This window comes from Hemitrygon akajei, chromosome 3 (assembly GCF_048418815.1).
Source record: "Hemitrygon akajei chromosome 3, sHemAka1.3, whole genome shotgun sequence".
NCBI lineage: Eukaryota > Metazoa > Chordata > Chondrichthyes > Myliobatiformes > Dasyatidae > Hemitrygon > Hemitrygon akajei.
The window spans coordinates 136526915-136540704 of record NC_133126.1 but is presented as its reverse complement, the minus strand read 5'-3'; the positions used below and the strand labels follow the sequence as shown (position 1 = coordinate 136540704).

General features: G+C 37.0%; 1 protein-coding gene across 3 annotated transcripts in view; it reads left to right on the top strand.

Moving 5' to 3' along the window:
• per2 (period circadian clock 2) overlaps positions 1-13579 on the top strand; it is a 64407-nt gene extending 50828 nt beyond the window's left edge. For all 3 annotated transcript variants that reach the window (XM_073040908.1, XM_073040906.1, XM_073040907.1), the window contains 2 exons: positions 7333-7483; positions 8894-13579. In XM_073040908.1, the coding sequence (XP_072897009.1) occupies positions 7333-7483; positions 8894-9106 (364 nt within the window). In that variant the 3' untranslated portion in view covers positions 9107-13579. The remainder of the gene's footprint in view (positions 1-7332; positions 7484-8893) is intronic.
• Positions 13580-13790: the final 211 nt, after the last annotated feature.

The following is a 13790-nucleotide window of genomic DNA, read 5'->3' as shown; positions in this document are numbered from 1 at the left end:
ACCTCCTGTGCTCCTTGATGCGGGTATCCATCATGCTCTCTGTCCCACCAATATACACTGCTCTACATTCACAAGGAATCCTGTAAACACCAGCCATCCAGTGTCCCAGGAAATCTTTGACCTGCATAAGCAGTGGTTTGTGCTTCCTTGTGGGTTATAAATGGTATTAATCTGTTATTTCTTCATGATCCTGGCAATCCATCCAGAAACCGTGGAAATACAGGGAGGACTGGTGGTGGCAACGAGTTCCTCATCAGTTAGGTTTCAAAGGAATAAAATCCTAATCTATTCAATCTCTCTTTATAATTCAGGTCCTCCGGTCCCAGCAACATCCTTATAAATTTTCTCTATACTCTTTCAAACTTCATCTTTCCTGTAATAGGTGACTGAAACTGCACATAATACTCCTAATTAGGCTTCACCAATGTCTTATACAACTTCAACAAAACATTCACCCTCCTCTACTCAATACATTGATTTATGAAGAACCATTGTGCCAAAAGCTTTCTTTACAACCCTATTTACCTGTGACACCACTTTCAGTGAATTATGGACCTGTATTCCAAGATCCCTTTGTTTTACCCTGCCTGGTTGGACCTACCAAAGTGTAACACCTTGCACTTGTCTGCATTAAATTCCATCTGCCAATTTTTCCATCTGGTCCAGATCCTGCTACAAGCTCTGGTAGTCTTTCTCACTGTCCACTGCACCACCAATTTTGGAGTCATCTGCAAATTTGCTGATACGGTTAATCACAATATCATCCAGATCATTGACCCAGCAATGATCCCAGCAACACTCCACTATTTACAGGCCTCCAGACAGAGAGGTAACCATCTTCTACCCCTCTCTCTGGCTTCTCCCACGATGTCAATGTCTAATCCAATTTACAACCTCATCTTGAATGCCGAGTGACTGAACCTTCTTGACCAACATCCCACATGAGACCTTGTTAAGTGCCTTGCTGAATTCCACGTAGACAACATCAACTGCTTTACTTTCTTCAAATTTCCTGGTACCGTAGATTCCGTACTACAGAGCGCACCTGATTAAAAGCCGCAGGCTCTAATTTTAGAAAGAAAATCAATTTTGTACTTGTACAAGCCGCACCGGATTTTAAGCCGCAGGTGTCCTACGTTGTAATATGAGATATTTACACAGAAAGATATTACACGTGAGGATTTTTTAACTTTTAATTAAATCCGTATGGTAACATAAACAAATACATATTGCAAATGCTTTTTTTCGAACCGTGCCTGTAACACGGCTACTTTTAAATATACATACGTATCGGTAACACACAAATTATGTTGCGTATACTTTTTTACTGAACAGTGCACGAACAACATTCCAATATCTCCTAACGACTGGTAAAAAAATATATACTGCAGCCTACCAGGAAAAGTTATTGATCGCCTTTAACTTAAAAGCTGCATCATCGCGCGGGTCTAATGCGCTCGCCCCCTCCTTTCTGTTTATCGCAAACCGGTATTTTCCCACAAGACGCGGCGAAACCGGATGTGACGTCATAGCATCCCGGGATGTAGTACAGAAAACAAATATACTTAAAACACTTCTAACTTTAACTAGAAAATACTAACAAATGAATTACTAAGCGAAAATATTATAAACTAAATAACTGCCATAAAGGCAGCACAATGCTTTTCTTCGAGTGTTTTCCATGTTGATGAGGGTGAGTACAAATGACTAATTTACAATAATTTAATTGTGAAAGTGCGCTTGATTTATCGTACAATTTCATTGGACCTCTGTGAACTACTCATCAATTTTATTGGTCTACTGTTACGAGGCAAAATGTTTTTGGCGGCATGAAAAAAAATCATGCATTAGCCGCACCGTAGTAAAGGCCGCAGTGTTCAAAGCTGTTCAAAGCGTGGGAAAAAAGTAGCGGCTTATAATCCGGCATCTACAGTAACTTCCTCAAAAAGCTCTATAAAATGTCCCTTAGAATACCTTCTAATAACTTTGCCACTACTGATGTCAGTTTCACTGGCCTGTAATTTCCTGGTTTATTTTTAGAGCCTTTCTTAGACAGTGGAACAACATTAGTTATCCTCCTATTCTTAAGTACTTCTCCTGTCACTAATGATAAATATCCCCGCTAGGGCCCCTGCAATTTCTGCACTTGCCTCTCACAGGGTCCGAGGAAACATCCTAGGGATTGATCCACACCCTGGTTTGCCTCAAGACAGCAAACACCTCCTCCTCTGTCATCTGCATATGGTTCATGACCTCACTGCTGTTTTGCCTCACTTTTATAGACTCTGTCCATCTCCCGAGTAAATACAGATGTAAAAAAGTCATTTAAGAGCTCCCTGTCTCTTTTCACTCCACACATAGATTAACATTCTGTCCTTGCGATCCTTTTGCTCTTAATATATCTGTAAAATCCCTTGGGATTCTAATTCACCTTGTCTGCTAGAACAACTTCATGCTTTCTTTTAGCCCTGTTGATTTCTTTCCTAAGTGTTCTCTTTCTTATAATCCATAAATACCTCATTTGTTCCTACCTGCCTACAACTGCTCTTTTGTTCTTAAGCAGGGCCTCAATATCTCCTGAAAACCAAGATTCACTAAACCTGTTGTCTTTACTATTTATTCTGACAGGAATTTACAAGCTTTGTACTCTCAAGATTTCACTTTTGAAGGCCTCCCACTTACCAAGTACACGTTGCCAGAAAACAGCCTGTCCTAATCTACACTAGCCAGACCCTTTCTGATACCATCAAATCCGGCCTTACTCCAATTTAGAATCTCAACCAGCAGACCAGACCCATCTTTTTCCATATTTACTTTGAAATTAATGGCATTATGATCACTAGATAGAAAGTGTTCCTCTACACAAACTTCTGTCACCTGTCCTCTTTCATTCCCTAGTAGCAGGTCAAGTATCACACACTCATTTGGGACTTCTGTGCACTAATTAAGGAAAATTTCCTGAACATATTTGACAAACTCTATCCCACCTAGTCCTTTTACAATATGGGAGTCCCAGACAATGTGTGGAAAGTTAAAAACACATTCCATAACAACCTTATGTTTCTTGCAACTGTCTGCAATCTGTCTACAAATTTGTTCCTCTAAATCCCATGCACTGTTAATGGTCTATAATATAGCCCCATTAATGTAGTCATATCTTTCTTATTCCTCACTTCCAACCATAAAGCCTCACTGGATAAGTTCTCCAGCCTGTCCTGTTTGAGCACTGCCATGATATTTTCCCTAACTCGTAACGCCACCCCTCCTCCTTTAATCAAAGAAGCCCCGTAATATTGAGTGGCCAGTCCTGCCCCTCCTGCAAACAATTCTCACTAATGGCTACAATATCATAATTCCTGGTGTTGATCCTTGCCCTGAGCTCGTCCACCTTTTTTACGATACTTCTTGCATTGAAGTATACAGAGCTCAGGACACCAGTCGTACCATGTGCAACCTTTTGATTTCTGGCTTTGTCTGTGATCTTAACAGCATCTATCTCCACAACCTGTCTGGCATTCTGGTTCCATTCCCCTGCAACTCTAGTTTAAACCCCTCTGTGCAGCAGTAACAAACCTTCCTGATAAAATACTGTTCCCACTCCAGTTTAGGTGCAAACCATCCCTTTTGTACAGGTCCCACCTTCCGTGGAATGATCCAAAATTCTGACACCCTCCCTCCTATACAGACACCTTAGCCATATGTTAAACTGTATGATCTTCCTATTTCTGGTCTCACTAGCATATGGCATGGGGGTGGGGGGGGGGCAGTAGTTTGCAATCCTTAGATCACAACCTTGAAGATCCTACCCTTTAACTTAGCACCTAACTCCCTGAATTCACTTTGCAGAACCTCAACACTCTTCCTACATATGTCATCTATACATATGTGGACCATGACCTCTGGCTGCTCACCCTCCCATTTAAGAATGCTGAGGATTTGATCCAAAGCGTTCTGTACCCTGGCATCCAGGAGGCAACATGCCATCTGGGAATCTCGTTCTCTTCCACAGAACCTCTTTTCTGTTCCCCTAACTAATGAATTCCCTAATACCACAATTCGCTTCTTCTCCTTCCATCCCTTCTGAGTCACAGACCCTGACTGAGTGCCAAAGACCTGACCGCTGTGACTTTCCTCTGCTAGGTCATGCCTCCCAACAGTATCCAAAGCAGTGTACCTGTTTTTGAGGAGGTTGGCCACAGGGTACTCTGCACTGGCTGTTTAAACCTTTTCCCTTCCTGAATATCACCCAGTTTCCTGTGCCCTGCATCTCCCTCTCTATGTATCCTGTCTCACTCCTTCAGCCTCCTGAATGATCTGGAATTCATCCAGTTCCAGCTCTAACTCCTTAATGCAGAGTGACTGTGTTGTGACTGTGATCAAAATCACCAGAGAGACACAGAATCTGGTGATACTGAAATTTTTATTCATCAAACTATGCAGGCATTCTTCTGGAGACTTGGTAGAGTCTGACAAACCTAAAAGAACATTACATTTGTACCCTTACAGTAATAGTAAATGATTAAATACAATTTCAATAGTTACAATGGCATTGTCACCCCGTATTGGGTTGAAACCATGCTTCTTTTGAATTGCATATCTACAGTGGGAGACACCTCTGAAGGTTGAAATACTTTTGCTGGGACAAACTAATTGACGTGATAATATCAGTATGGTCTGCAAACTTTGTTTAATTCAAATCACAATGGTGCAAGTTACTTAAATCTATGGTTGCTGGATTAATGAAATCAATTAACACAAAGCAATTGTCTTAATGTATGGCTGATGCTTATGTCTCATGGTCACCATTTTGCAAACCATATCTCTAAAAGCCAGTGCTTTTAACTTCAATTTACTGCTTGCAATTTACAATAAGAACTGAAGACTGGTTCGTGCTTCAATTAATATCTGCTATATTCACATAACTGTAGAATACTCCCAACAGTATTCTTGAATAGTTAAAAAATATTATTTCATGGTACTCGAGGTCCTGGTTGTATTTGTGGTGCTTCAGTCCTTGCCCTGCATGACATCAACTAAAGGCCTTAAGGTTCAAGGTTTGCATCAACAATACTAATCCACTGGGGATGCTTACAGTGTTTCTATTCCTGGCAGTGATTAAATAATTGATCCATGTGTGCAATTTTGTTTGAAGAATAAAAGATGTCCAATTGTATCTGCAAGGTAATAATCTAATTGCAAGGTTGTAATCTAATCTGTGATTATCAAATAAGACTGAGGCACAAGAACATTTAAATAATTTATAGCCCTCTGAACCTAGAAACAAGGGAATCATCTTCTACTATCTATTTCATGGTGACTTATACATACTGCAGCAACATTTCTGATTTTTTTTTTATTTATTGATATACTGTAGGCCTTTCTATCCCTTTGAGCCAAGCCACCCAGCAATTCCCCAATTTAGTCCTAGCCTAATCATGGGACAATTTACAATGACCAATTAACCTACCACTTGGGAGGAAACAGGAGCACTTTGTGATTTCTGCTTTATTTTTCTGCCAAATGAACAGTTAAGAGTTGATACCACAATCCTTAGTATGTGAAAAGGAAATATTTCTTGATAACAGATACATTTGATTGAGAATTTGAACCTTGTAAGACCACCTGTTTCCAGCTGGTTGACATCACCTGATCCTGCTCCAACCACAGTTCATAAGCTGCTGAAACTCTGATCCATGTTGTGGTTCCCTCCGATTGAACTTTTCCTACATCAGCTTGGCAGCCTTCCTGGACTCCTAGAGTAATACAGTATGAAAGCAGGCCCTTCGGCCTAACTTGTCAAGCAAAACCAAGGTGCCCATCTAAGCTGGTCCTGTATGTCCACATTTTGATCCATGTCACTCTAAAGCTTTCCTATCCATGTGCTTATCAAAATATATTTTCAATGTTATTCGTCTCTTGACGCCCCTGTGAACTAAATTCTTTGCATAAACAGAAATTGTTGGAAATCCTCATCAGGTCAGGCAGCATCTATGAAGAGAGAAACAGCATTGGCATTTTAAGTTGATAATAATCGGGAAATCTTGGCTCTCCACACAGATGCCTCCTGACCTTATAATTGTCTCCACTGTTGTTTTCAAAATTCCAGCATCTGTATTATCTTGACTTTTAGCTTACATGTTTTAAATTCTTTATTCCATTACAACTACAAATGATTATAGTCTTTATATTCTAGAAGTATTAGATATCTGTAATTGATGGTGAAACATAATTGTAAGCACCCTATTCAGGTTTCTGGAACAGTAGTAATTTCCTGCACATACTTCTTTCACTCCTGATAGAACTTCCATTGCAAGGGTTAAAGTTATTCATATAGTACAGTCCAACCACAAGAATATGATAAATGGAAAATTTACATAAGATTATTGCTATCACTAAATGCTTCAAATATTTAGGAAACTAATGGGGAATTGCTACACCAAAGTATCATATTGGAGTGTTTTTGTGTGCTTTCAGATTTTGAACAGTTAGTATGTTCATCTGCAATTGTATTATTTTATGTGAAGCATTGACTGGTTGTTTTAAATAGGTTGCCCAAATGTTAAAATGGCAAATATACTCTCAATGGCCCTTTAACAGGTACACATGTACACCAGGTCAACATGTGTAAATACTTCATCAGCCAATCAGTGCATAGTTGCTGAGTTGGCAGCAGCTCAGTGCATAAAAGCTTGGAGACGTGGTCAAGAAGTTCATTTATTGTTGAGACCAAAAATCAAAAAGGAGAGGAAATATGATCTAAATGACTTTGACCATGGAATGATTGTTGGTGGAGACAGGGTGGTTTGAGTATCGCAGAAACTGCTGATCTCCTGGGATTTTCACACATAACAGTCTGTGGCGTTTATAGAGAATGGTGTAAAAACACACTCACTCACTCACTCCAGTGAGTTGCAGTTCTGTGGGCAAAAGTGCCTTGTTAGTGAAAGAGGTCAGAGGAGAATGGCCAGACTGGTTCAAGCTGACAGGGGGGTGACAGAAACTCAAAAACTCAAATAACCATGCATTACAATAGTGGTGTGCAGAAGAGTATCTCTGAATGCACAACCCATCAAATCTTGAAATGGATGGGCTACAGCAGCGGAAGACCATATTGGGTTCCAGTCCTGTACCTAAAAAAAAAAAGTGGCACTGAGTGTTACTATTGAGTGATTTTTTCCCATTTATTGATACCAGCCATATGTAGTGATTAACTTGAGAGACTGTTATGATACATAACAGTACAGTTATGCTGATGGTGTTTTAAATCTTTTATTACTTAAGTTTGTCCCAAAATGCAGTGTAATCAGTATGCCTATCATTGTTCCATTTCAGGGACATTGAAACAGTTCTGAAGGAGGATAGAGAGAAGCTGAAACAGATGCAGAGAAACCAACCCAAATTCACTGAAAAGCAAAAAAAGGAACTTGCTGAGGTCTTTCCTTGGTTTAAGACAAATGCAATGCTAAAGACCATAGACATCACGGTAAGTTTGATTTCTCATTTGCATAATTTGTTTGGCAGAAGAAATTGATGATATTTTCACGGTGAAATCCTTACCCATTTATATTCAGTATAGGTAACCTCAGAGCTGATCTAGGACTTAAAAACATGCCTTAAGTCCAAATTTTGATGGGAAACCCTTTATTGATCTTGTGCTAATTTTATTGCTAGTTTTTGCATTTGGGCACTGCTTCAGTTCTCCAGATTTGTTTCGTGTTTCCACCACTTTCAGAATGAATATCCATTTGTAAAAGATCTGTTGGAAATTTTAATTTGTGATTTAAAGTCTTGTAGCTTTAATATTGTGATGCCTAGTTTTAATACAATATTTCATCAATACTCAATCCTGGGAATTAAATTTCAGAAATGGAATGTTTGTGAACCATCTGGTTCTACAAGTTTATAAGATCACAAACTCTTGAGGCATTCTCTCATACTAGAGTGAAGCAAAATTAAAAATCATCTGTACATTTTCCTATCCCTTACAAATAAACTGCAAATGAAGTAAATGACACAATTTGTGGAACTCTTTCTTTAGATAACAGACAAAGAATGAAAAATGTTTTTTATTTGCATATTCATAAACTTTCAGAAAAGCAGAAATCTGAAAGGAGAAAGTTTTGGAAACCCCTAGCTGATGGATTTATGTAGAGAGAAATGAGTGTTTTGGTAGGTCAATATTATTTCAACATGGAACATGTTAGGGTTTTAACACAAAGTCACAGATCTTTCTCCCCTACTGCCTGCCCTAGGCTTTCTTCTCCCCTTCCACGAGTGTATTCCCTTGTTATGCACTTACTTCAAGGATTAACTAAATCTTTCTAAAAGTTTGGTTGAATGGTTTGTAACCTCAAATATTGATAAACCTGTTTTTGATTTTCCATTGATTCAACAACTGAGTGTTTCCAACATTTTATGATTTCAGATTACTTCACAAATTTGGAACTAAATCATAGAAAATTAAAAAGTAGTGAAAAGATGTTCAGATGTACTTATGTGAAACCCGTGAAGCAACAATTTTGCCCACAATTTGAAACCTTCAGTTGAAATATCAAAACTTATTTGATCCAAACCAGTGAGCAGCTTTGAGAAACTGGAGAAACTGGAGAAAAACGTCATATCAATTTTAAATTATCCTCTTTAAAATCTCTACAAGCTTGTTCTAGAGAACTGCAAAAATAACTGATAGCGTTTAGATTTGATTTATATTTACAAATTTGGAGATTGTGTTCCCTATAATATTTAAGAGTACAATGACAAATTAAAAACAAAATTAAATTGATAATATTTAAATGACCTGGTATTGCTTGGGCTTGTAATGATTTTATTTGCAGGGTAGGTGTGAAATTTACCTTGAACTTATGGTGGATTCTAACTCAACTTCTTAATTTAGGATAATATTTTCGGTGAGAAAAACGTGTCACAGAGCATTTCACCAACATTTGATGCGGAAGTCCATAATCTGGAATTGAATGGGCTGATGGAGCTAGGCCAAGATGTTGCCTTTCATACCTCAAACTTTACAACTGAAGAGCAAACTCCTTCAGAGATTTCATCAGCTAACCTGGAATTAGCAACAAATGTATTTGGAAACTCTGCGAGTTGAAGATCTTTAAAGTATTCAAGCGGACACATACTTTCTAGGTATTGAATCCACAAGACTCTTTTTTGGGAGTTTATACAACTTGCATCTCACCTTAAATGTAAATATTGAGGAAATACAGTTTTTTTAAAGTTTTTATTTTAAAAATGCTAATATTATTAAATGGCATAAATTGTGTTGCTTCAAGTTACTTCTGACTGTAACCATAGTTAATATATATGTTCATGAAGTTTGGTGTTACTGTATCTGATATTAGTGTATGCTTTTTAAGTATCAATGTATGTTGTAAATGAATTGGCGGTTTTTGATGACTAACCATTAAAATTAATTTTATAGTCAGTTAATGTTTGTGTTCCTTGCAGCTTATAGATAAATATCTTTGTGGTTGTTTGTATTTCAATTTACAACCTGCCAGTATAATTTTGTTGGTACATTGGGAAGCTTCCATTACAACAAATATTTTCGCTGAATGTTCTACCTAATAGGGGTGTTAATGGAGATATTTTTAATGATATTTAATAATTACAATTTGGGACAGAGTATACGCTGATCCATAGACCTAGATTTTCAGATGTTCACCCTAACATTAGTGTTCTGATTTCTGAACACTAATTGGATTATATGCTAAGATTGGAATTTTAACATTGTTGGTATAATCCAATGAGATCCAAATTCAGAAACATAAGTATTGAAGAAAGGAAACTACTCTTTCTGATTTTCGAGCAAGGCTATAAATGGGAAGCAAAATGTTAGAACAGAACAGTACCGCACAGGCCCACAGTGTTGTCCCAAACCAGTGAAAAAGCAAATCAAAAACACAAGAGCACTAATCCTTCCTACCTACACCATGTCCATATCCCTCCATCTTCCTTATAGAACGTAGAAGCACTGCTAAAAATGAACTGAAATGTGTTTAAATAGTTTTTGTTTGGTTTAGAATGCTCCTAAGGTCCAGATTTCATTAAATTGTCTTCATTCAAGCTTGTGCAAAAACAGCAGTGATGGTAACTGTCAAGTATCCAAGGTAAAGTGGCACAGGGCTTGAACCTGCTCGGTGCTCCTTGACAAAACACACAATTTCTTAACTTCTGAGCTCATCTTTAAAAGAAAACACCTGTTTTTATAAATGACCTTACTTGTCACACCAGTGAAACAAATGTAAAAGCTTACATATACCATGCTTAAAAATGATCTGTTTTTGCTACTGTGATTTGAAAGGTAATTACATTACAAACATAACTTAATTTACTGTTGCCTTATTTTACATGGATAATTTTGAATGTTAATTTATGCTCCCATAAATGAGGAAGTGAGGACTATATATTCTAGAGTTGTGGAATCTGCCACCACTAAAGGAAACAATAATTGTGCCTGTAATAACTATTACAAAGAAAATCCTTACCAAATGTTTTCCTTCAAATGCATTGTCAATTTCCTTTTGAAATACTGCTTTGAATTTGACAATGCATTCCAGATTGACACTGTAAAAGGATTTCTCACTTCAGTGGTTCTAGAACCTGAACAGACAAACACCATGGAAGTGTGGAAATCTGAATAATTTCCCCCCTTTTCCTCACGTGCTGGTAATCATTGAGGAGAGAGAAAGGCCGTGAGATTTGGAGAACAATAGAATGTTGCATGCCAAAGAGACCAGAATAAAAACAGAAAATAGTGAAACTCTCCAGTAGGTGGGAAAGAAAAAGTAATGATTTTACATGGAGATCAGATCATTGGCTCAAAATGGGGTGCAATACATTTTTGCTGGCAGTTATAGGGAAAAAACTGCCAGTAAAATCATTTTTTATACTTAACTAAGTTCCTGACTTCTCTACCTGCATGTTGCACAGAAGAGAAGTTGAGAACAAAGTGAGATTCAGTCATTGAATTTGGCATTGATTCACTCATTCGAATGGAATCTCTGATCTGGATGGAAAAAGTTAGTTTGTATTTTTTAATTTTAATTATTAATGTTATTGATTTAATTTTTATTTTATTTAAAATACATGCAACGAAGAAAATTAGGAAGAAAATCTACTTTGATTATTTTTAACTATCACTGATAATCAGTTCGGCTTTTGGTTGCAGTAAGCTGTCAAAAGGCCTTCAAGGGTGTCAACGAGTGCCCTTTATGGACTGGTCTATTCTGCAGGCTGGCAATAACAACAAGGCCTTCAGTTTAAGTGGACCCACCTGACCATAGAAATGTCCTTGCTGTCCTCAGGGTAAGTGCAAGTTATAAACCAGATTGAACACAATCCAGTCCATTGATACTGGTTCTCTTCCTGCAGATGCTGCATGACCAGTATTTCCATAGGTTTTAGCTTTTGTTTCAGATTTCCAAATCTTGTAGCATTCTGTAAAGTGGCCATCTTTATTGAAATATTGTTTTTAATATTGTTATCTGGATTTCTGCTACAGAGTATAAAATTGTTTTTTATACCCAAATGTTATGATTTATTGGCTTTTCAATTGGAAAGGGTTGAGTCTAAATCATCTTCAAATTGATGGTCTTTCCCTTGTCTTTGCTTGTGATGCTCAATATGTGATCAATATAAACAGGCTGATTTGATTTTTTTTCCCCCTGCAGCAAGTGTTTGCAATGAGCACTTGAATTGGAATTCCTGGAGGGTGTTTTAACTTTGATTGGAATCAAATTAGCATATAGAAGGTAAAATAGCTGCATTGTAATTATAAATTAAAGGCTTGTTAATGCAACATATTTTATCTTTTGCAGTACAGCCTTATGCTGTGGCTCTTCCATCAGCAATTATAATCAATGTTAAATGTTTGGCCTAGTTCTAATTAGTTCCCACAATTAGAGCAACAACTTGAGTTTTAAGAATTTCAGTAATACTCCAATAATCTAGCACCATTGGGCCTTTGGTGTCAGACTTCTGGATTTTTCAGGCAATTGGATATTTCGCCCATTATGTTCCCAATGCACTTTTATTACATGTTACACAATATCATAGTAAGTCTCTCTGTGAACCCTGTGAGTTTAAAGAAAACAAGTAATAGTGCCTGGTGTTCCAACCCAGATTCAAGCACCTGGCTTGGGCCACAGTCCCCACTTGCACTCCAGGCTGTTGGATCAAATTCTGGAAAAATGAGGGAGTCAGATGCTGAATCAGAGGGATTTCTGAACAGTGGAATGCTTGGTTATTGGAGTTTAAGGAATGTGAGTGCCTACATCCCTTTTTATATGGAAGTGCCTTATTTCTACTTAGCCTTTCCTAATCTTTGAGAATCATATTTTCAAACACAAAAGCCCTATCACATTGCTGTACTATAAGTTCCTACAGTGTATTGTTGGGCTTTGCATGAGTTTCTAAAGTACAATAGATCTGGTTATTGAGGTTTTTACTATAATTTTTTGAGATTCATTTAGTGTTGGGCAAACTCATTTAAAGATTTCAATTCTTTGCCACATTAATATAAATAACCAACAGTGCCCTGATTTTCTAGATGTTAAGAAAATGGAGGTGCCGTAGGTACAACAGAGATTAATATTATCAACATCCATTGTGTGGGACATTCTTTTCCAAGGGATTAGTCTAATTTTGAAATGTTCAGATATAGTATTTCTACATGGGTTATTACCTTCACAAGTCCTATTTGTTAATATTCCCTAAATTGAACAGTGCATGCTAATAGTTTCATTGATCATTTGGCTTGAAGGTGATAATCAAGAATTAAAAACAATGCAAAGTATTTAATACTAATTATACATAGATTGAAAAACAGCATTGCACAGAGATCTCATTTAAGTCAATACCTACATGATATCACCATGGTCCTGACGAAACATTGACTGCTCCTTTCAACCGATGCTGCCCGACCTGCTGAGTTCATCCAGCTTGTTTGTACGTGATATCACCATCATCCCTCTGTTTAACAAAGGATATGAGATTTTTCAAAATCACCTTAACTATGATATTTTCCATAAACAAACTTGTTGAAGAACAGTCCAAACTTAGAGCTTCAAGTTGTTAGTCCAAATTTGTAGCTTTAATTTGTTTATCCTTTTTAGGATTATATTCTGTCCATAGTTAATCTTGCTAAGACCTTGTTTTGTTTTTTAAATGGGAAGTAAAAAACTTGATATTCAGTTGCTGTTGTCCATAGTTTTACAGAGTGTGTGAAATGAAAAGTTTTTATTCCTGGTGGTTAACTGTAAATTCTGGACATGGCTCCCAATTGAAGAAATCCTCTACTAACAAAAAATATTTTAATGTGAAATGGAGAGTAAGGTTCCATTACTAAAATTCATAATCTTGTATGAATATGTGCTCTGGTTGCTTTCCAGCCAAAGCTTGTAGCATTTTCAGTATGTTAAAGAATTTGTAAAAATAGAAATTGTATACATTTTTGGTTACTTTTAATGTATTAATTAGAAGGCAATGTTGCATCATCCTTTGATAATTATGTTTTGTATTGCAAATATCATGTTTATAAATAAAGTTATCATTAAAATTGTTTGCTTATAGTTTATTGCATTATCTCACAGGAGCTTGAAACTTGGGGGAAAAATGGGCATCACAATGTAAATCATCTGTATAAATGGATCTTGAATAGTGATATGACCTAATGTGGAAATCTAGCAAAATTGCCTTTCCAACTTTGGTATAAGCATAGTCTGCCTTAGTTACTTTTATGTCTGGTAAACAGTGGTGTTCAAAATATTGTC